General features: G+C 40.9%; 1 protein-coding gene across 1 annotated transcript in view; it reads left to right on the top strand.

The window, feature by feature from the left end:
• Positions 1–21,813, top strand: part of SV2C (synaptic vesicle glycoprotein 2C) — a 150,357-nt gene that overhangs the window by 121,211 nt on the left and 7,333 nt on the right. Inside the window, exons 6-11 of the mRNA XM_069492574.1 lie at positions 4,252–4,362; positions 4,790–4,878; positions 8,354–8,518; positions 11,544–11,677; positions 13,183–13,386; positions 13,859–14,018. Coding sequence (XP_069348675.1) covers positions 4,252–4,362; positions 4,790–4,878; positions 8,354–8,518; positions 11,544–11,677; positions 13,183–13,386; positions 13,859–14,018 — 863 coding nt within the window. The remainder of the gene's footprint in view (positions 1–4,251; positions 4,363–4,789; positions 4,879–8,353; positions 8,519–11,543; positions 11,678–13,182; positions 13,387–13,858; positions 14,019–21,813) is intronic.

Here is a 21,813-nt window from a genome sequence, read left to right on the forward strand (position 1 = left end):
CCAAGGTTCTGAGCTTCAGTTTCCTTGTCTATAATTAGAATAATACTTAATTGATAGAGTTGTCAGGAGTCAAATGAGATTATGTATGTAAAGGAAATAGCAAGAACATTCAAGAGTATTCTTATAAAAATATAAGCTAGAGGATACTTTTGAAAAATTTAAAAATAACTAAAATTAGAGATTGGATATACTTTTCAAAAACTTTGAACACAGGAAAAAGCAAAAAAAGTGTAGCTCATTTATAAAGAGATAGGAAATAAATTTTTTTTTAAATTAGAAGTCTTAAGGCAAGAGTGGAATTATTAGTTTATTATAAATGAAAATAGTATAAATACTTCTATTAAAAGACAAAACGATCAGATTTAGTCAAAACCCCAAACTGACCACATGTATTGTATATATGACAAAGTGACACAAAGTCCTTACCCTCATTAGTGGGAATTTTGGTCTCTAGGCTTCCAGGTACATTTTCAAGTGACATCCAGCACCCCCAAAGGTGTACACTCAAAGCAGTCCCATAATGTTTTCTCTACAATGTCAGGAATTATCCTTCACAACTCTGAGGCCTTAACAGACCTTGGAATACTTAGTAAAAATTGTAAGATTATTTACTGAAAGTAAGAGAAAAAGAAGAAGGAGGAAAAGAAAGCCGGTAATAAATAAATGAAAAAACGAAGAGACCTAAGCAGTGTAACTGGTCATAAAACTAATCTCTGGGTTTCCTGACAACCAAGGCAAAAGATAAATTTAAGGATCATGTCGTTTTTGACATAAAGTAAATGGCAGTGTAGCTATTTTTCAGGAAAGGCCATCTTTATTTAGTTGTAATTTGTGTAAAGTTTATTTATAGGCTATATTATAAAGGATATTGAACAATATAACAGACACTATCTTCAATAACACTTTCGACATAAAGGCAGGTATTTTACACATGGCTGTTTCTTAGGTCAATAATTACTCAGAACTTGGTAAAGGAAGGCAGCCATGTGGGAAGCCAGAGGAAGGTAGTCTAAGTGTGGGGTTTCAATTTGATGTGGCTTGACATGAACACAAGGCATAAAAGAATCAGAGATTTAGCTCCAACATATATATCTCATTTTATTATACATGCACACATGTAGGCACACACCATGCATAACACACACCAATTTCACTTTCTACTGGTTTCCCATTGTTTTCAGGATAAAGACAAAAATTCTCACTTTGGACACCAAAGCCCTGTCCCTGTCTACTTTCCAGTTCCTCTCTGCAGCTACATTCATCTTCCAGCTCCCCGGACTTGCCATTGTACCTAATCTGCCGCACTGCCATGCTGCTGCTGTTTTCTCTGCACGGAATGTTCTTCATACTCTAGTTGCAAAGTTGATTCTCAATGAGGAAAGCCAGTCTAAATTAATTTAAATCGGATGCATGAAATTTTTTTGAAGTAGCAATAGTTTTTAAATCTTTTGATATACGTAGTCATGCAATTAGACTAAAAACATTCTATCTAAAATAGGTTTGGGAGGACATATGGTAACACATAGAAGGAACCTACAGAAGATCTTCCATGGCTTATAAATAACATCAATTATAGCTCTTAACACATGTGAAATAGTTTCTGCTTAAACAGTCCACTGCTATCTTATTTATTCATTTTATTTTTATTTAGGAAATAGATTTTTCAAAATGTAGGGGTAGACTTCAATCTAGGTTCTATCCAAATCATCATAGATTCTTAAATAACAACCCTTTCTCTGCAGTGTAATGGAGAAATGAAAGTCAGTAATGGCTGTCCTCAATTAAGGGCCTGAAAACATTGAGTAGCCTCTTATTTTGAGTACTTGTACAATAGAGGAAGAATATTTTTAAGATAAAGGGTCATAAAGCTGGAGAAATCTTGAGACATCATCTGGATACTCATCACTTAACCCCTCTCAGCCAGATGATGATAAAACCTTTTATCCACCAAGACCTTCTGAGAAGGTGTCTCTGTAGGGCCTCTTTGCCCTGCTTACCTGCCTTTTCTTCTAGAAGTGTTGAGTTACCAGGTCCACTCATGGTTGTCTGTGTTAATGTTATTGTACTAACATTAGAGGAGAATAAGGTTGGAACACTCCAAAAGAATGGATAATCTCAAAGTCATTTATATGTGACTTTCAAAGTTATCACATGATTCTACCACAGCAAATTTACCTTTTTCCTTGTTATGGCTACAGTACCATGAAGTTGCATGCATTCTCCTATGGTCTCCTTTAGAAGCTCTCCTTAGTATGCCCTTACCTTAAATGTTGTTTTCCAGGACTCTATTTTCAGCTAACTTCTCTTTGAACTGTGTATACTCTTCTTAGCTGATCTCAGCTACTTCCTGCATTTCTGTCTCCTAATGTACAAATGTCCTGAGCTCCAGACATGCCCACGTTGAAGGGCTTTGTGGACATCCTTATAGATCCTATAGACCCTTCAAAAACTGTATCTCTAAATCTGAACTTATTACCTTAAGAGTCCCCAAGCCTCATCCTTGTCCTAAATTCTATCAGCAAGTACCATTTGCACCACCTAAAATGGGAAACCATCTATTTATTTCTTTCCTTTTACCTCATTACATACAAAAAATCACTATGTCCTGCTATCCTACCTCCTAAACAACACTCACTATTGCCCCTTACTTTTGATTTTTGCTGCCACTGATTTGGTTCAGCCCTCATCACTCACTGCCCTCTGTCCTTGTACTATTCTTCAGGAATCCCAAACTTTTTGTAGTTACCGTGCCAAGAGAAATACGAGAGAAACACTATTTTCTGCCATACCTCTGGACATTTGCACATGGTATTCCTCCCACTGGGAATGTCCTCCAAGCACTTTACATGCATGGCAGATAACATACTTCTCTATAAGCCTCAGCTTAAATTCTGCAGTTCATGAAGCCTTCTCTCGCACTCCCAGATCAAATAGGATATTCTGAATGGTATTTCTCTCCCACCTCATATAGATCTCCATTAGAGTACTCTCATTTTGTATGGTAATTGCTTGGAGGGTATGATGTTTTATTTTTGCACCCCCCTGGGTACCAATGAATGAATGAACAAAAAACAAACATTGATGAGTGGAGAAGAGGAAGCCTCCCAAAAGTAGTATGTTGAATTAAGAATGCTCCTTTAATGTTAAAATTTTTTTTAAATCTGGAGTATTAAAAAATAATCCCTTTATGGATTATTTTGAGCCAACTGCATTTGGAATCCCCATATTTAACTCAGAAATTACTTCTCTTAAGTAAGACATCTTTGTCTACTTGTCCAGAAGGAAGCTACTGCCTACCTGGTATAATATGGAAGATGCCAAAGGTCCCCAAGTCACCTCTGTCAAAAGCTAGCCTTGGTACCTGGGTTCTCAAAATAGAATTGTCACTTTGGATGTTGACAGGCTCTCCAGAAAAATCTGTTCAAATCCCTGGCAGGGGTAATGTATGCACATTCCCCTGTCCTCTCAGATTAAACAAAAACAGGTAAATCTTGATTAACAGGGGAAGGTAAGCCAGGTCCACAAAGGAACCATTCTTCCTTTTTTTGTATTTTCAGGATTCACTCTCTGTGTTGAAACCATTGCTTCCCCTGTCTTGTGGAACTTTTCCTTAGCGAAAGGAAGCTATCTTAAGTCATAGATGTAGCTTTTTTATACTGACCCTCCATCTTTTATTTCCCTTATGTGGCTGAAAAATTGGTGTTGATGTTTGCAAATGAAACTCATCCAATTAACCTTGCATCAGGGCCACCTGTGGGTCTGTGCTGACCAGCCACTGCGGGTACAGCTGTGGGGAAGGAAGAAAGGGCCATGGTGGTGCTCTAAGGACAAAAGCTTTAAGAACTACCGTTAGAGGTCAAATTCATCAAATAAGAAGGTTTCAAAGAAAAGTATATACAGTCACTTTAGTTAAAGCAAAATAATTCTTAATCCACAAGCTATTCGATCTGGATGTTTTATCTATTAATACTAATGTGTGTCCTTGCAGTAATGATCAGAGAAGGGCATTTTGGTTTCATATTATTCCATTGCTACTTACTCTTCTCCCATTTCTCTATGGTATTCCCTCTCAGTCATTCTTTATTTGGTTCTTTTAAGTGCTATTTGGACCTGTATACTTACAGAGTGATTATCAATACTGCTTACTTTTTATTGGAGCCATTTTTGCTCCTGTAAAAACAAATTATAAGCCTAAACTCAGCAACTTCAGAGAATAGAACTCAGCACTTTGCACTTTGTGGTTCTCTACAGGTAAACAAAATCAAAACCCCTAAACAAATAGATGAGCTGATTGAAATTGAGAGTGACACGGGGACCTGGTACAGGAGGTGTTTTGTTCGGATCCGCACGGAACTGTATGGAGTAAGTAACAAGTCTCGTGCAGCATGTCAACTTGTTGCATGTGCGGGTCGTCAGAAGAGGGGTTGACTGTGCTGGTCCCAGGAGAGAGGCTCCTCCCTGCTGCCCAGGACACCTGACTCCTGGACTGGGACCCACTTTGCATCTGAAGTTACCAATACATTCAGTCTGTGGGAAAGGGAAGGCGTTAGGCCAGGGGTCTTGGTGGGGATGGGGTGCCTTGAAGTCTCAAGTTACTTGGTCCATTGGCCTTCAGGAAGCTGAAAAATGAAAATCCCAGTATTTGGTTTCCTATGGCCTTTAGCTTTTACATTTTAAGTTGAAATGAATTCAACCCAGTGAAAACTCAGCTTTTTTATAATTTGGTAGAAGCGGAGGTGGGATTGACTAAGTTACTGCATAAGAAAACTAACTCTCTAATATTTTACAGATTTGGTTGACTTTTATGAGATGTTTCAACTACCCAGTCAAGGAAAATACAATAAAGCTTACAATTGTTTGGTTCACCCTGTCCTTTGGGTAAGTGATATTTAAATTCTTGGCAAGCAAAATTGTTGAATTTTCACATTGAAACTCCCAGCCATGCTGACTTCTATTCTTATACTGCTTGATGCTGTTAACCTGCTAGTGAAGAATTTTCTTTTCAGCTTAGATTTGCTGACAGTTGTGATTTTATAAACCAATTATTTTATTTATCTTGTCATAAAGCCTGGGTGGCAAAACCAAGAGCGTTTGGAAAGCCCGTTAAGGCTCTGGCTGATTTGCCCTGTGACTTCTCCACCATCCTCTCTCGGCCCCAGCCACGCCAGCCTCTCTGCTCTTCTTGAACATTCCAGAACTGTTCCCATCTCAGGCCTTTGTACTGGCCCTCTGCCTGGAACACTTCCCCAGATACCTGCCCTGCTCATTTCCTCACCTCTTCAAGTCTTCCCTCAGATGTCCCCTTCTCATCCTCCTATGCCTCTTTTTATAAATTCCCCTGTCCCCTTCTCAGCTCTGTTGTTCCCCACAGCACTTTCCACCTCTGAATATGCGGAAGGCTTCTTTATTCTGTATAGAGAATAGTCTGGCTTACCTGTCTGGAAATCCCATGAGGACAGGGGTTTAAACTGTCTCGTTCACTGTTACGTGTCCCTGGCACATAATAGGAGCTCAATAAACAGCTGTTGCCAAGGGAATAAAACTGCCATATGTGTTCTAGGAAAAGAGGAGGTAGGGAGAAAATGTCAGGATTTGACGTGCTAATCATTGATGCAGACAGCTTAGAATGTACAACTCTGTTGTTGTCTAATTTTACTGTTTAGAAAAAGGCAACCGGATAATACCCTACACTTTCAGGTCAGTAGGGTCTTGGTGACTGGTAGAGCCTAACATTTAAGCTGCAAGTTCCATCTCTTAACGGCCCTAAATGAAAACAGGCAAGTGATCAAAGATGACTGTTCTTTCCCAGTGCTGAGTGAGGTGGGACAGGGGGAAAGAAGGAAACTGGGGTCGGGAGACCTAGCAGCTCATTCTCTGGGTGACTCGGTTAGCTGTGTGACTTGGGGACATTACTTCATTTCAGCTCATTTCTAAATTAAGAGAGTTGATTAGAATATGTAAAGTAATTCCCACCCAAATTCTAGAAAATCCATTAATCCCTGAAGGAAAGGAAGGCTGGAAATTAACATATAGTAAGTGCCTACTGTGTGCCTAAGTGCTAAGTTAGGTATGAAGTAGACAGAAGTCCTACTGTCAAGGGCTCAAGAGTGGTAATCATTATCTGGTTTATTTTGTTTACTTATTCATTATTGACCAGATTTTAAGCCTTATGATTTCTTTACTGCTATATCCCTGGAACCTAAGCAGTGCCTAACATTTAGTGATTGTTTGGTAAATGTTTGCTGAATGAATAAAAAAGTAGCTGAAACCCCTCCACATCATGGATGAGGGACATTCCAGGGCAATGTGCTTCCCTCATTATTGCCATTCTAAAGTTTTTCTGCCCCACGTATCTGATGAGGGAGCAATGCCATAGAGATTGGATCCTGAGTCATTTCTTATTCAGTGACCACCCTCACACCCCACAGTAATTAATCCATGATTTGAATCCTAAGGCAGACATGTTTCAGGAATCCTGATGACAATGACGATGATTAAAAATGACTCATATGTCTTTGGAGCACTGTCTATGTGCTAGGAGCTTTGCATGCCATTTAGTCTGAGCAACCACCCGGCAAGGTGGATATGACCATCATTCTGATACTAGAGATGGGCAACTGAGGTTTAGATAACTGGCCTGAGTTCATGCAGCTGGTAAGTGCCGTGACCCGTATTGAAACCCAGCCTGTCTGCCTGCAAAGGTGATGCTCGTAACTGCTTCTTTGTGTAGCTAAGTGTCGCTGGAGATAAACCAGAGTGGTGGTTTTCAAACTTGAGTGCTCATCAGAAGAATCACCTTGAAGACTCCACCACCAGAGCTTTTGATTCATCAGCTCTCAGTGGAGCCTGAGTTTGCATTTCACACAAGTTCGTGGATGATGGTGATGCTGCTGGTCGAGGGACCCCACTTTGGGATTACTGCTTTAGAGCAGCCCTGTCCAATAGAAATGTGAACCACAGATGTCGTCTGAAATTTTCTAGTAGTAGCCATGTGGAAAAAAAGGAAGCAGGTGAAATTAATCTTAATTCTATACTTCATTCGATTCATCATGCCCAAAATAGTATCATTTCAACATATAATCAATATAAAAGTTATTAATGACTAATTATACATTTTTTTTTCTCATAAGTCTTCAAAATCCTGTCGTATTTTGTATTTCTAGCATGTCTCAGTTTGAACTAGTCACATCCCAGCTGCTTGATAGCCACATGTGGTTAGTGGCTACTATACTGAACAGCCACACAACACAACTGTTACAATAACACATTAGAGGCCAAGAGACAGAAAGGAGAAATCACTTGGATTTTCGTATAACAACCTGAATGTCCTTTTCACAACCTTGAACCATCCTGGGCAATGGGGCCCTGCCCCCAGGTTAGCAGTATCACAGTAGAGTAAGAACCAAGAAAGATTCTCCATTCATGAAAGAGCTTATTCTTTAAGGGCTCTCACAGTTCTTGGATCCCAGGGGTTTGTACCACCAGACTAGGAGATAGGGTTCCTCAGCGCCAGCTGGGATGATGAGAAAGACACTGGGATCAGGATGTCAGATATCTTTGTCCATTTGTGCTGCTATAACACAATACCACAGACTAGGTAATTTATAAGTAACAGAATTTTTTTTTAAATTTTTCTTATAGAGGCAGAGTCTCTCTATATTGCCCAGGCTGGTCTGGAACTCCTGGCCTCAGCCTCCCAAAGTGCTGGGATTACAGGGGTGAGCCACCACACCCAGCCAGTAATAGAAATTTATTTCTCACAGTGCTGGAGGCTGGAAATCCAAGATCAAGCCACTGGCAGGTTCAGGGTCTGATAATGATCTGGTCTCTTCTTCCAAGATGGTACCTTGTTGCTGAGTCCTCCAGACAAGACAAACACTGTGTCTTTACATGGCAGAAGGAATGGAAGAGTCAAAAGGGAGGGAGGCAGCTCCCTCACACCTCTTTTATGAGGACACTAATCCCATTCATGAGGGCTCTGCCCTCGAGACCTAATCACCTCCTAAAGGCCCCACCTCTAATATTATCACATTGGGGTTTAAGTTCCAACACATGAATTTCGAGAGGACACGTTCAGATCATAGCACCATGTGTGGTGTAGGATGGGATTCTTTTAGCACATCTCTTCCCAAAGGAGGGGTTCAGGAATTACATACCTGTGGTTTTCCAGCTAACCCCAGGCCATCTCTCTAGCTTGATTTTTGCAGATTATTGGTTGGGAGGTGACCTGCATTACTATATGATTTATTTATAATGTTATACAGAGCCAGCGCTTCTCTGGAAAGCTCTGAAAGGTCTTCATTGACTCTGGTGTGCTAATGTCTTTACAAACTCATATTTCTTTGTCTTTCAGGTACTATGGATTATCTGTTTGGTTCCCTGATGTCATTAAACATCTGCAGTCCGATGAATATGCATTGCTAACCAGAAATGTGGAGAGAGATAAATATGCAAATTTCAGTATTAACTTTACAATGGAAAATCAGATTCATACTGGAATGGAATACGACAATGGCAGGTCTAGAAACTTTGAAATAACTTAATGTGCTACCCAGCCACAAAAATTTATTTCTTGTTAGCTGTCACTGCACTGAAACATGTACAATTTTTTTTTTTTTTTTTTAGTTTTTACATGTAGTCACTGTCATGATGAATTTGAATACTTCCAAATGGGTTTTAAAGAAAAGGTACACATTTATCAGTTACTTCACCTAAAACTATTTTTGAAACTCTAGTTGTTCATATTTTTTTTTTTTTAGCCAGTCAAATTTAGCAGTGGGGGGTTGAAAACCAACTTCAGTGACACTAATGTTAATAAGTTCTGATAGCCCACTACCATCAGACCAGCCTAGCTGTTCATATTTATTAAGCAACTGAGTTGCTTCATATTTAGTAAGCAGTGGAATTGACCGAAGTGAAAAGAAAATTTAGAGAGACTTTGAAGAGCAATGAAAATAGGGTAGAGAAGAGTGTGGAGTATGAGGAAATGAGATGGGCTATAGGATTATTTAATTCACAGAAGAAATCTGAACTGTAATTTGATGAGTCTTCTGTTTCTAGAAAGGGGACACTATTCGGAATTCCTCTCTTCCCCACTATGCTGAATCCAGAATTGGGGTATATCAGCAAGAGTTTTGATTAGAGAATAGGAATGATTCTCCAAAGTTCAAGGCTTTGAAAAGATGAAAGTCATGAACAAGGGACTCTTGAGTACTGGATCTGAAATGCATCTTGCTGACAAGGAGAACTGGCTCAGGGAGGTGGTTCTGGCTCATTCTTTCAGAGAGGGAAAAGAACAGACAAGGTGTTAATACCTGTTTATATCCAGGTACTTGTTGTCCGAACAAATAATTGCTGGTGTGAGCTCATAATCACCCTTCCATCATTCTTAGGAAATTGTCCCAATTTCAAAAATGAGAGAAGTAAAAATATAAAATAATCAAAGTTGCCCAGGGCAAAAACCAGTCTGGAAAGATGAAAAAGAATTCTGTGGGATGCTTATGACCTGTGTAATGGAAAGGAGAGTTACTTACTGGGAGGTAATTGTTTGAGTTAGTAATTCAGGGCGGGACCTCATCATAATCCAAGCCATATGGGATCCCCTTCACTCTCCCACATGCAATACTGCACTTGTATTTCGCAGAAACCTTAGTATCAAGTGCTCTGTAATTCTAAGGTGAAAGTTTGTTTAGCTAAGAAAGTATCGTTACTCCATTAGAAATATCTAATATATATTCATATCTCTGACAGTTCTATTTTCAGTAGTATTTGTTACGGTTCAAGCTGGATATTCAATCATCACTTAGAATTTTTTCACATTAGCATTATAATGATTAATCATTTTAATAGTATTAAAATCCTTGTAAAACATATACGTTATGCATTTATTTTAAAACATCATAAAAAAAATTTTTGTCCTTCAGAAAATTTTGAAATATCACTGACTCGATTTTTAAAAATAGCTTTCCATATTCAACATCATAAAATGGCAATTCTTCCTGTGCTGATATGGAATAACCTCCAAGGTAGACTATAAGGAGACAGAGCAAGGTGTAGCTAGTGCTTTGTATACAGAGCACTCCTGGGACAGTGCAGGAGAAACTGACAGCAGTGGTCACCCTGGGGCAGAGGAAGTGGTTGGCGTGGGGATGGGCGGAAAAAGACTTGGTTTTTCCATTTTCAATCTTTTGAATTTTGTACCATGGGTATTCTGTGTGTATATTATTCATTCAAAAACTATAATTAATTCCCCTTTGTAAATTCAGTTCCATTTCAGAAAATTGGTAATTGTCTTAAAATATGCCATTAGTTAGCCTCCTTTAGTGTATTTATTAATAGATGGTTTTACTATGGGCCCCTGGAGTGGGGGTTGAAACAAGCTTATTTTTTTAAGCTCATTGGTCTGTGAGGCCACAGTGCATTTTGAACCAACAAATGCAATCGGGCATTAGGGTGAGAATAAATTTGAAAGTGCTCAATAGTTAGTGAATTGCTTTTAAGTCAGCTCACTTGAACACAAGGATCAGTTCCTTTCTGCCCCTTATAAAAGAGATATTGATATAATAACTTTGTTCTCTGGTGAACAAGCATTTTCCTGTCAGTGACTGGCTAAGTATATACATTCATAGTCTCTTAGTAAAGTACCAAAGTACATTATGAATCTGTGTGCTGGGAGTCTTTATCAGTGCTGATTAAGTCCTGAGTCACAGACTCTTATAAGATGTTATGATCATTGTGACTACTATCATCTTCACCACCTAGAATTCCCCCTTTTAATACCCAAAAATGTTGATGTCAAACATGAGAGCCATTAAAAAAAGTTAAGAAATAGTAGTCAAAAATCTGTCTGAACAGATTTGATTTTCTACATGTTTCTGAAAATAAGCAGAGCTCTCATAATTCTGTTTGTTCCAAGGAGGATCTGTTGGCTGTGAGAAGAAGAATACTCCTGGAAATGAGTGTGACCTATGAGTTTCTTGACCCCTAAGTCAGTCATTCTTCTCATAAATGAAACAGAATTCTCATGCCCTTCTTCAGGATAACTGGAAGTTCCTACAGTAGAATGCAGAAGCCTTGAGTTTTCAGATTAGGAAATAGAATCTTACTAAAAAATTGAGTAGGAGAACGTCCTCAAGTTAAAGCCATTAACCCCAAATAGAGAATTTTCAAATAAAGGCATGCATGAAGAAACAAAAGGGTAAGATTGAAAAATAAAGAATTAATAGCCACAGATAATGCCCCAACTCTCTACTTTCAATTGCATACCTCATGAAACCATTTACCAACATCTCAAAAAGCTAAGGAAGTTGCTGTGAGTGTCATTTCCTCTCCTGGTGGAAAATAACATTGGTGAGCAATGGAAGAGCCAAAGGATAGGCTGGATGAGAAAAAAGCAAAGAGCTTAGAACATCCATGAACCTATGTCCTTTATAATTAAGAAAGTCCACAGTGGGGCATCACATCTCTGAACCTATTTGACTTAGCTTTGAACTCTGATGGATGTAAGTCATTGATGTAAATTTTTGTGTGTGTGTGTTGGACAGATTCCTAGGGGTCAAGTTCAAATCTGTAACTTTCAAAGATTCAGTTTTTAAGTCCTGCACCTTTGAGGATGTGACTTCAGTCAACACCTACTTCAAGAACTGCACATTTATTGATACTGTTTTTGACAACACAGGTAGGTATGCTACTCAGGGCCCAGCTCTCGGCAGAAATGTGATAGGGTGGGCAGCAGCTTATGTGGGAAATGGATGTTAAAGAGTAAATGAACAAGTTCCCTAAATCACCTTGGATCAAATGTAAACTTACATTGTTTGTCTTCGTCAGATTTAATGCAAAGGGGGCTTGCCAAAGTTCAAAGCTGGCAAAAAGAAAAAGTCCTTTGGAGAATAATTTTTACGGCAAAGAATTAACCTGTAGCTTATTTACTAATCCTGGTTTCAAAAAATCTGGTGTTTGCTCAGGTGAGCATGCTTTAACTCTACAGTCAACAGAGATGGACAACATGTGACTATGCTCAATCAGATACAATTTTTTAGCCCAATCCATATAAGGGAGTTTGAAAATCCCCTGTGGGGGCAGGAGGAAGAGGGAAAGCAAACATTTATTGAGCACCGACTATATGCCATTTCCTACTGTAGGTCACTAGACATTCATTATCTAAGTTTTCACAATAGCCGAGGCTTAGAAAAATTAAGTAACTTGGCCGTAATCATAGACCTAGTAACAGCTGGTGTTTGATCCCAGGTTTGTCTGAGTTCAGAGCCCATGCTTTCCCACCCCCACCCGCTGGGCTGTCTGTCCTATAAAATGAGTCCAACATAACACCCTGGCACTGGCAGGAGTACCAGTATGTGCCCTGTTGCCAGCCCTGCCTTCCTGGTGCTCAGACAGGAGCCAGCTCTGCCCAGCTCCAAATGAGAATGGGATCAGCTGTCTCCGTTTTTTGGTTTTAAAAAAGTGCTACCTATCACTGTCTTCTAACCCATTCAACCTCAGAAGACCAGCTTTTTTGGCAGATCTTGATCAGCAAGGAGGATAACAGTTTTGATTTTCACAGCCTTTTAGCAGAACCCACCACCATCTGCAATATGGATAGTTCCAGGTTCCAGAAGTGAATGTTAGCGACCTTCTGACGAGGCTGTTCCTCAGTGTATTCCTCCACAGAGACCTTAAATGATAAATTTAGTCTCAAGGACCCAAGGAAAGGCCCGTTCCTTCTCTGTGCCTCAGAGTCCCATAAAATGGCAATAATGAGGCTGATTCATGCACATTCTGAAACAAATTGTTTTTATAATTGTAGTATGTAAGCTATTAGTACTATAATGATAGTCTTTATGTAACATAATAATTAGAACAAAGTAATATTGTAAAGGAGTAGGCAAGTAATATAATTAGCAGTGGCCAAACATAGGAAATCAGAAAATAACTGGACTCTTTTACTTAATTTATTCCTTTACTGAACAAAGGTATCTCATCATTCAGCTACTTTGTAATGTGAGGTCCTGGCCTAGACCCTACTCTTTGGCCAGAAGAAGACACAAAAAGCCAAGCCCGCCCAGGCACAAAAGCCCTCAAGGAATTTACAAGACCATGATTCTTTTCCGAATATGCTTTCTTGTACTAGTGCACACCCGTTAAGAGCTTGATGAATTGTCTTTGCTGTTATTGTTGTTTCTACAGATTTTGAACCATATAAATTCATTGACAGTGAATTTAAAAACTGCTCATTTTCTCACAACAAGACGGGATGTCAGATTACCTTTGATGATGATTATAGTGCCTACTGGATTTATTTTGTCAACTTCCTGGGGACATTGGCGGTGTTGCCAGGGAACATCGTGTCTGCTCTCCTGATGGACAGAATCGGGCGCTTAACAATGCTAGGTATGTGTTCGGTTTCATGTCAAATGAGAGCTGCCCCTGCAGTCTAGAGGGAGCCTGTTTCCTGCTATACCCGCCCCTCGCCGCCCTGTCCCTTAGAAATTTGCATCCCACGAGGAGCAGTCCCTTGGACCTTTCATTAGGACTAAATTGTAGTGAAAATTATGTCTAATTACATTTCATTTGAGCAGTTTCCATGAGTTAACAGACTGAAAAACTAATTATGTGTAACTAATGTATATTTTTCCACTTAAGTAGCTGAGTAATGGATGATGTGCATTTCTTACCTGCTGTGTTCAGCAGGCGGTTAGAGGGGCAAACCTTTCGTACAGGTGAATGCACCTGTATTTGAGCTTTGTGGAGCCCAGTCTGCAGCTTCCATGTAGAATTTTCCTGAGAGATCTCAAAACCCAAGAGTCCTTGCTCTATTAAGATGATGAGAAATATTCCAACCTTTTGTCTGCATTGTTGGCAGGTGGCTCTATGGTACTTTCGGGGATCAGCTGTTTCTTCCTTTGGTTTGGCACCAGTGAATCCATGATGATAGGCATGCTGTGTTTGTACAATGGATTGACCATCTCGGCCTGGAACTCTCTTGATGTGGTCACTGTGGAACTGTACCCCACAGACCGGAGGTATGTTGATATGGGCCTCTAGGAAGAGGCACTTCAAGTCCCATAGGACCACTGAAAAGTCATTAAAAAACAAGCCAAACTATCACTTCCCCAAGAAAGTGAAATTAAAAAAAAATCTGGCTTATGAAGATGTAGGTTCTATTTGTATCTTTTAAAAAGAAAATGTAGGCCAGGTGCAGTGGCTCATGCCTGTAATCCCAGCACTTTGGGAGGCTGAGGCAGGAGGATCACTAGAGTCCAGGAGTTTGAGGCTGCAGTGAGCTATGATGACACTACTGTAAACTGCACTCCAGCCTAGATCTGTAAGACCCTGTCTAAAAAAAAAAAAAAGAAAGAAAGAAGGAAAGAGAGAAAGAAAGAAGCAAAGAGGAATAAAGTTCCTAGCAGGAATTAATAGGGCAACAAAATCAGTGAAGGAATTTAATTGTGTCCATGACTTAGCTTGTTGGCTAACAATATGAGGAAGCTGTAATGAGGCGGTGAGGCTTAGGATTTAATAGCCTATCTTGGCCCACATTTTAAGAGGCTAATCAGTCCTGAGAGGGTCATTACCTTACGTTTGCAGGTGTCTGTGTGAGCTCTGCATTAAGCAACCATGAAGAGGTTTCTAGAACATACCTCTTGACTTTCTTGGTTTGTTGGAAGAAAGCCCAACATGTTTCTAGTTACAAAAAAAACAAAAAACAAAACCAGTTGCTTTCAAAATGGAGACCCAGAGACTGTGTGCCTCATATCAGAGAAAAGGCTGGAAGGTAGGGCTTTGGGATAGAGCTTTAGCAGCTGAATAATTAAAAAACAGAACCTCTGTTTTGCCATTTGCCATGAGCTAAGACAAATGACCTTTGCCTTCTTTAATTTCATGTATAGCTCCTCTGTTTTGTTGCCAAGGAAGCCCTCTGAGCTAGAGGATGAAGTCAGTATTATTTAGACTTAGAAATAGAGGATTTTTTTTCTGGAACTACGCTGAAACATTTGGGATATCAATTTGCAACTGATCCTGAGTCTCTCACCAGAGTTCATTCCTTTGTTTATTGGCCCCAATGGGGTACATTCTCTGTGTTTCCAGGCTCTAACTTACATTTCTTCTTCTAGGACATGTATTACTGAGCTAGAAGGCACCCTGTAGGTACTCATATATCCATCTCCCTGCAAAACATCTGACCCTCAAGACTCTGGATATGTGCTTATCAAATATTTTAATTCAGACCCTCAGTGAACCTCCTATTAAATATGTAGTCCCTGAAAGGAACTGTTCTATCTACGTACAGCATCTCCTTCATTCATTCAACAAATGTTAATATTCTTTTGTGGGCAAGGTCCTGAGGTGAATGCCTTGGGCAGTGGGGTGGGGGTGCTGCCAAAAGCAAGATTAAGGCCCTGCAGCTTTCACTGAGCTTTCTTTCATCAGCCTCTCATTCTGCAAACAGGGCCCAGGTGCAGATTACACTATACATTTAATATAAACTCCTCAGTGTTTCAGAAGGCGAGGTCAGAGCCTCCTTCCTTTTTGTTTTACACTGTAAGGGTTTGCTGCTATTTTAGATGAGTCAGCTGCCATAAGGAATGGAAGGATGAGTGTTGTCCTATGACAAAAATCTGGCTTTAAGAAAAGCACACACAAATGGGGCAAATAGAAGCATGGACCTACTATGTTTCTGTTGTTGGAAAGGTTAAACATCAACTGAAATAAAAACAAGTTGCCGTTTGTGTTAGCTTGAGTCCTCTGAGAAGCAGATGTCAGACCCAAGTGAAGGAGGGAGGAAGGGACAGTGGTGTGGCCTCACACCAGGCTACTCAACAACATCGGCTTCCCACAAACCTTATTTAACAACGTGAATACCTTTATTCAGCCCCACTCTTTTCCTCTTCTCCTGCCTGAATTCCAGTGACATAAATATTAGATCTCTTGGTATGCTCCCACTGGTCCCTGATTTCCTGTTAATTTTTTGTCTAGTCTGTTTTCTCTGTGGTTCACGTTGGATAGTTTCTATCTTTCCAGCTTCCAGTTCACTGATTGTGTCCTCTGTCTTGTCCATTCTGCTGTTCAACCCAATCACTAAGCTTTTTATGTCAGTTATCATATTTTTCAGTTCTAAGGTTTCCAGTTAGTTCTTCTTTATTTCTTCTGCTTCCTTGCTGAGGCTTTCTAGTTTTTCATGAAGTTTTCTAAATTTCATGTTTCAAGAGTGGTCATAATTGCTCACTGAAGCATCATTATGGCTGCTTTAAAATATTTGTCAAATAATTCTGACATCTCTGTCATGTCAGTGTTGCTGTCTGTTGATTCTCTTTTTTCATTCTGTTTGAAATCTTCCTGGTTATTTGTATGATGAGTGATTTTTGGATTGAAAGAAGTCATTTTCATATTATGTTATGAGTACTTGGATCCTGTTTAAGCCTGTTGTTTTGATTGGCTTTCTCTGACTCCTCTCTGGCAAGGGAAGGGGAGGTATTGCCTCATCATTACCAGGTGAAGGTAGAAGTCCAGGTTCCCTACTCACCATCCATTGCCATCCCATAGGGAACGTCCTTGTTACTGCTGGGCAGGGGTTGGAGTCCTCATGATCATGGATACTATGGAGTGGAGAGGAGGGGTGAGGATCCCAGCTCCCTACTTAGCCTTCTCTGACACCACGCCAATGGTGGTGTGGGGGGCACCTCATTAGAGTTTCATGAGGGTGGAAGTCTAGGCTCCCCTCTAGATCTTTGCTGGTGTAGCTGGCGGTTGGGCTACAATTTTTTCTGGTGTTTGGTTGGAAAGAGAGTTTATTGTCTAGAAGTTTTCTGTCTTGCTACACTGCCCTTTTCCTGGTCCTCTGGCTAGAGAGAGCAGGCTTTGGCAGGGGTTTTTCTTTGTCTGTGGCTATTGGCATTTCCAGGTTGCCAGCTTCTTCAACTCCAGGTCTGAGATCTATGAGGCAAAAAAGCAAACACAGGGTACTCACCATCCCCAAGCTCTCTAGCAACTCTGCCTTTTTTCTCTATCTTTCCAAGTCTTTTCATGTTTATTTCATATATAATGTCCAGGATTTTTAGTTGTACTTAGCAGGAATAATAAGAAAAGTACGTCTACTCCATCTCAATGTGAATTTTAATATTGTTTATTTACTTATTCAACAGTTTTTTTTTTTAATGCCTGTGATACAACTGTGAGTAAGACATTTGTGGTCTTTATTCTCATAAGGACAAGTAAACAGTTACAATACAGTATGGTCAAGATCAATTATGTGAGAAGGCACATGTTGCTCTGAGGGCCACAGAGCATCAAAGGTTTCTTGGAAGAAGTAACATCTAAGCTGAGACCTGAAGAATCTATGCCTAGGACAGTAGGGCAGTAATGGCTTGCAGTTGGTCTTCAGACTTCACTGGACTGACTCTTGCCCAGGGCCAGAACTGGCCTCGGATAGAGGCAAGATGTCAGAACTAACTGCAGTGGAAGTTGTGGAAGAGGTGGAAGAGGAAGGTGCCTCTCTGTTCATGCACTCACCCCAGTTAACCACCTCCATCTTGATCCTAAACCTTCCCAACTCTGTAGGAACAGCTTGGGAGTCTTTCCACGGCCCACTTCCCAATGTCCACAGCGTCTGCCACAATGACTGAGACGCAGGGGTCCATGCAGTGCGGACTCTTAATTCTTAGGCATGGCCCTGAAGGAGCAAGGAATACTTGTAGTTCTGCAGGGATCTGTGAGGTAAAGTGGGAAGATGGAAAAAATAAGTGGTTGCAGTCGAGTATTTGTCCTTGACTGTGCAGCTGGGAAGACAGGGTTGCATATGAGGGAAGAACTGGAGAACGGGGCAAAATGATAGACGTTTGAAATCTGGGGCAGTATTGAATATACGAGTCAATGTATGGTATTTTGACAATGTCTGTATCAGCCCCCTCCTGTGTCAAAAACAAGCAGGGAGCCTGTTATATGGAATGTAGATCATGGGCAACTGACATATCGCGAGATTCTTCTAATAGATGGGAAAAATGGATGCGGCATGAGCCAGAGATAGAAGGGATTGTCCAACTTGCTAGAATCTTCCGAAAGGGAACCCTACCCATCCAACACCTTGGTCCAGGGGAGCTTCCTTTTCCCTCATTTTTCCACCCCCAAGCCCTGCCACTACCAAAATTGCTTTTAACCCTCCTTGTGAGCAGGACTGGGACACACCAACAGAAGATACGTTCTGTTTGTTGAGGGTCCCCCCCCCATACACTAACCGGGAAAAATAAAGCAATTTTCCCTCATCTCTTGAAATCTTCAAAGAGAAAATGATAAATAATGATCGGTTGAACTGCATTTTCCCATCCTTCACCTCCCCTATTTTTCTCTTTGTCAGACTTGTAAACCTCCCGAGAGTGATAAGTGCTGCACACGTAGCGTGGCTCATCTCGGTTCAGCCCAGCCCAGCTCGTCCCAGCTCGTCCCAGCTCGTCCCAGCTCATCCCAGCTCATCCCAGCTCGTCCGGTTCTAGGTTTCGTCCTGCATGTGTTCTTCCGCGTCCAGGTGGTGACTTTCTGCTGCCACCGTGTGGCGGTGGCGGAGGCGGAGTCCCGCCGCTCACACTTCCTGCGTGCTTACGGCCCAGTGGCCGTTTTCACTCCCCGTCCGTGGAGCTCGGGCGAGGAGCCCCACACCCCGGGAGTGAGGCAAGCCAGGCTCCAACTCCGCACGGACTCCCGCAGCCCCGCAGGCCTGCCCCACGGGGGTTCTTTGGCAGCACGTTCTGCCTTTTTCTGCCTTCTGGCCTCTGTCTTCCTTCCCCGTTACGCATGCACAGTTTGAGACATGACCTCAGAAAGCATTTGAGAGTAAAACCCTGATTGTTCACACCTGCTATTGACTGCGAGTCCTGGGCAGCTGCTGCTGTCACCCAGCACTGTGGGATTGGTCTCTCCCTTGATGAGCTAAAATCAAAACATCTGCCCGGAATTACCCAGCCTAAGCCCCTCCCCTCAGGGCTGTTCTTGTTTGGACAGAGTTCTCTCATTTCCTCCCCATGCTCATTCCTCAAAGTCTGTAATCCTGGTCTCTTAGTGACCAGCCTGACCTCGGGGAGACCACTCAGCGGAACTGGGCCTCAGTAGTTTGAGATATAAAATGAGAAGACTGAAATAAATGGTATCTCAGGGACTTCCTAGCTCTAGAATTCTCTTCACCATCATCATCTGCTATTCCGTAATGGTATAGCATTTTTTTCTTGAAACATCTTGCATCTGTGGTCATAAAGATCTCACTTATTTTTGAAGATGTTGATATGAAGGAATCTTTTAACTGTCCTGTGTAAACAACCCATGTAATACACTCCATCCATGACCCTTTACTCTGCTTTATTTTTATATGCCTTATCATTATATTATATAGGTTTATATTTTATGTATATATGTTTATATTTATTATATATTATATATAATCTTATTTTCTTTATATGCATTATTATTATGTATGTTATACTTTGGCCATTCAGCAAATGTCAGATTCCTTTTGTCTCTGGCAGAAGTGGAGGGTTAGGGGGTGAGGAACATATACTTCCTTCCCCCACAACCCAGCAGGTGGTATATTACAATGGCAGCAAATCCTGCCACATGTGAAAACAGGCACAAAAACAGTCATAAAGTCTGTTCTTGAGCTCCAGGGAAGTCCATTTCTCTGCCCTTGGGTACTGAACAAGTCCTTGCATGAAAGATATATGCATATATCAGTATATGCATATAGAAACATATATAACATAAACATATATACATAAAAAAAAACCTATCTAATATAGGTAGATGTGATCATATATTGACAGCAGGACCACCAGATTTGTGGGCCAGTCGGGCAACAGAGTTCTTCTTTAAGTGCAGGGTGCAGGACAAGTTGGTCTAGAATCTACAGTCTAGACCAACAGTACCATTTCACCAAGTTGAGTTTGCTGGGCTTGGAGGATGCTTGTATGTCCATTGTGCTAAGGGCAGAGCATTCTTTCCAATCAAGTGCATATCCTGAACAGCACTCCTGGCACCAATAAAAAATCATCTCAATGGTCATTAACCGGCCTTCTTATGCAGATTTCTAAAATGCTATTTAAAATGCTAAATAACCATCTCTGGCCTGTTAAGGCCAGATTTAGATCCTGATTAAGGTGCTTTAAATGCTATGGGTATACATTAGAGACAATTTCTTTGTCATATTGCTTATACTGAAGTACTCTTATAGCAAGTTACCACCCAGACCCTATGATGATAGGACATTAGGTTGTAGGTTTGTTTACTCTCTGTCACCCAGTTGAATGGGAGCTCCTTGGGGACAGCATTTTGTCTTCCTTATTTACTGCTATAACTCCAGGTAAATGAATGAATGAAATACGCTTTTTAAAATCCAGGCCGGGTATGGTGGCTCAAACTTGTAATCCCAGCACTTTGGGAGGCCGAGGTGGGAGGATTGCTTGAGGCCAAGAGCTTGAAACCAGCCTGGGCAACATAGTAAGACCACGTCTCTACAAAAAAGTTTAAACATTAGCTGGGCATGGTGGTACACGCCTGTAGTCGTAGCTACACAGAAGGTTGAGCCAGGAGGATTGCTTAAGCCCAGGAGTTTGAGGTTGCAGTGAGTTTGATGATGCCACTGTACTCTAGCCTGAAAGAGTAAGACCCTGTCTTAAAAAGGAATAAAAATAAACTAAATAAATAAAAATTAAATTAAATTAAAAATGAAATTCAGTTGGCTATGGACTATCGTTTTCCTCCCTGTGTGGGTTCTCTCGGGAGTAGCATCTGGGCAGTGTGAGGGGAGCACGGGCCTGCGGTCCTCTCTCTGCTGCCCTTCTGTGTCCTCTCCACGTCTACCATCACAGCCTGACCTCCGGATCCTGCAGCTGTCCCCTCCCCCTTCCTCATACGCATTGCCTGTTAGAGACCCACCTCCTCTTCTCCCTCTACTCCATCAACAGAGTGGAGGAAAGAGCACTGGTAGAGGAGTGCGAGGACTGCAATTCACATGCAGGCACTGCCAGAAAATAGCTGGGTAACTTGGAAAAGCCCCCTCACCTTTCTGGGCCTTGGTTTTCTCATCTGTGAAAGGCACTACAGTGGGTATTTTAGATGATCTCATTTAACCTTATGTAATTCTCACTCCAACTCTGCAAGAGTAGTTGTTCTTACCCCTATGGGCACAGAGAGAGGAAGTAACTTGCCCTGGATCTTTTAGCCTCAAACCCAGATGTCTGACTCAGTGGTGCCGCTCCTAGCACAGATATACCTACCTTCTTTCGCAGTAGGTCTGGAAATCCGTTGATATAATACATGCTATTGAGTTTTCTTTTATTTGTTTTTTAATGGGGAAAGCACTATGGTAAGTGCTGAGAGAGAGTAAGTAGGATATTTTTTCATGAAAAGCTAAATCATTATTGGATTTTAATGTAAATGGCTGGCATGTATTGGCAAAGAGAAAGTGGTTTGGTTCTGGGAACCTGGAATAGCATAAGAAGTAGTGAATTTGGCCGCAGATGGCATTGGATTAAAACCCAACTTGCTTGGCTTAGTGGAAGGGATATGAGAGAGATCAATGAGAAAAAAATAATAAAAATTGTTTGTAGAGGCAAGATCTTTTTGACTCTAATAAAGAGCAACTTGAGTTTGAGAGGGAAATGATATAATGAAACTGATTTATGATTACGAAGCTTTCAAAGAACCATAGGCCACAAGAGCACGAAGAAATGTAAAATATGCTATTCCAACCAGCATATTTCTTATAGAACAAAAAAGATGAAGTACTTGTCCAAACTCACACAACTACTTGGCAAACAGGACTAATGAATGACTAGG

The sequence above is a fragment of the Eulemur rufifrons genome, chromosome 17 (assembly GCF_041146395.1).
Source record: "Eulemur rufifrons isolate Redbay chromosome 17, OSU_ERuf_1, whole genome shotgun sequence".
Taxonomy (NCBI): Eukaryota; Metazoa; Chordata; class Mammalia; order Primates; family Lemuridae; genus Eulemur; species Eulemur rufifrons.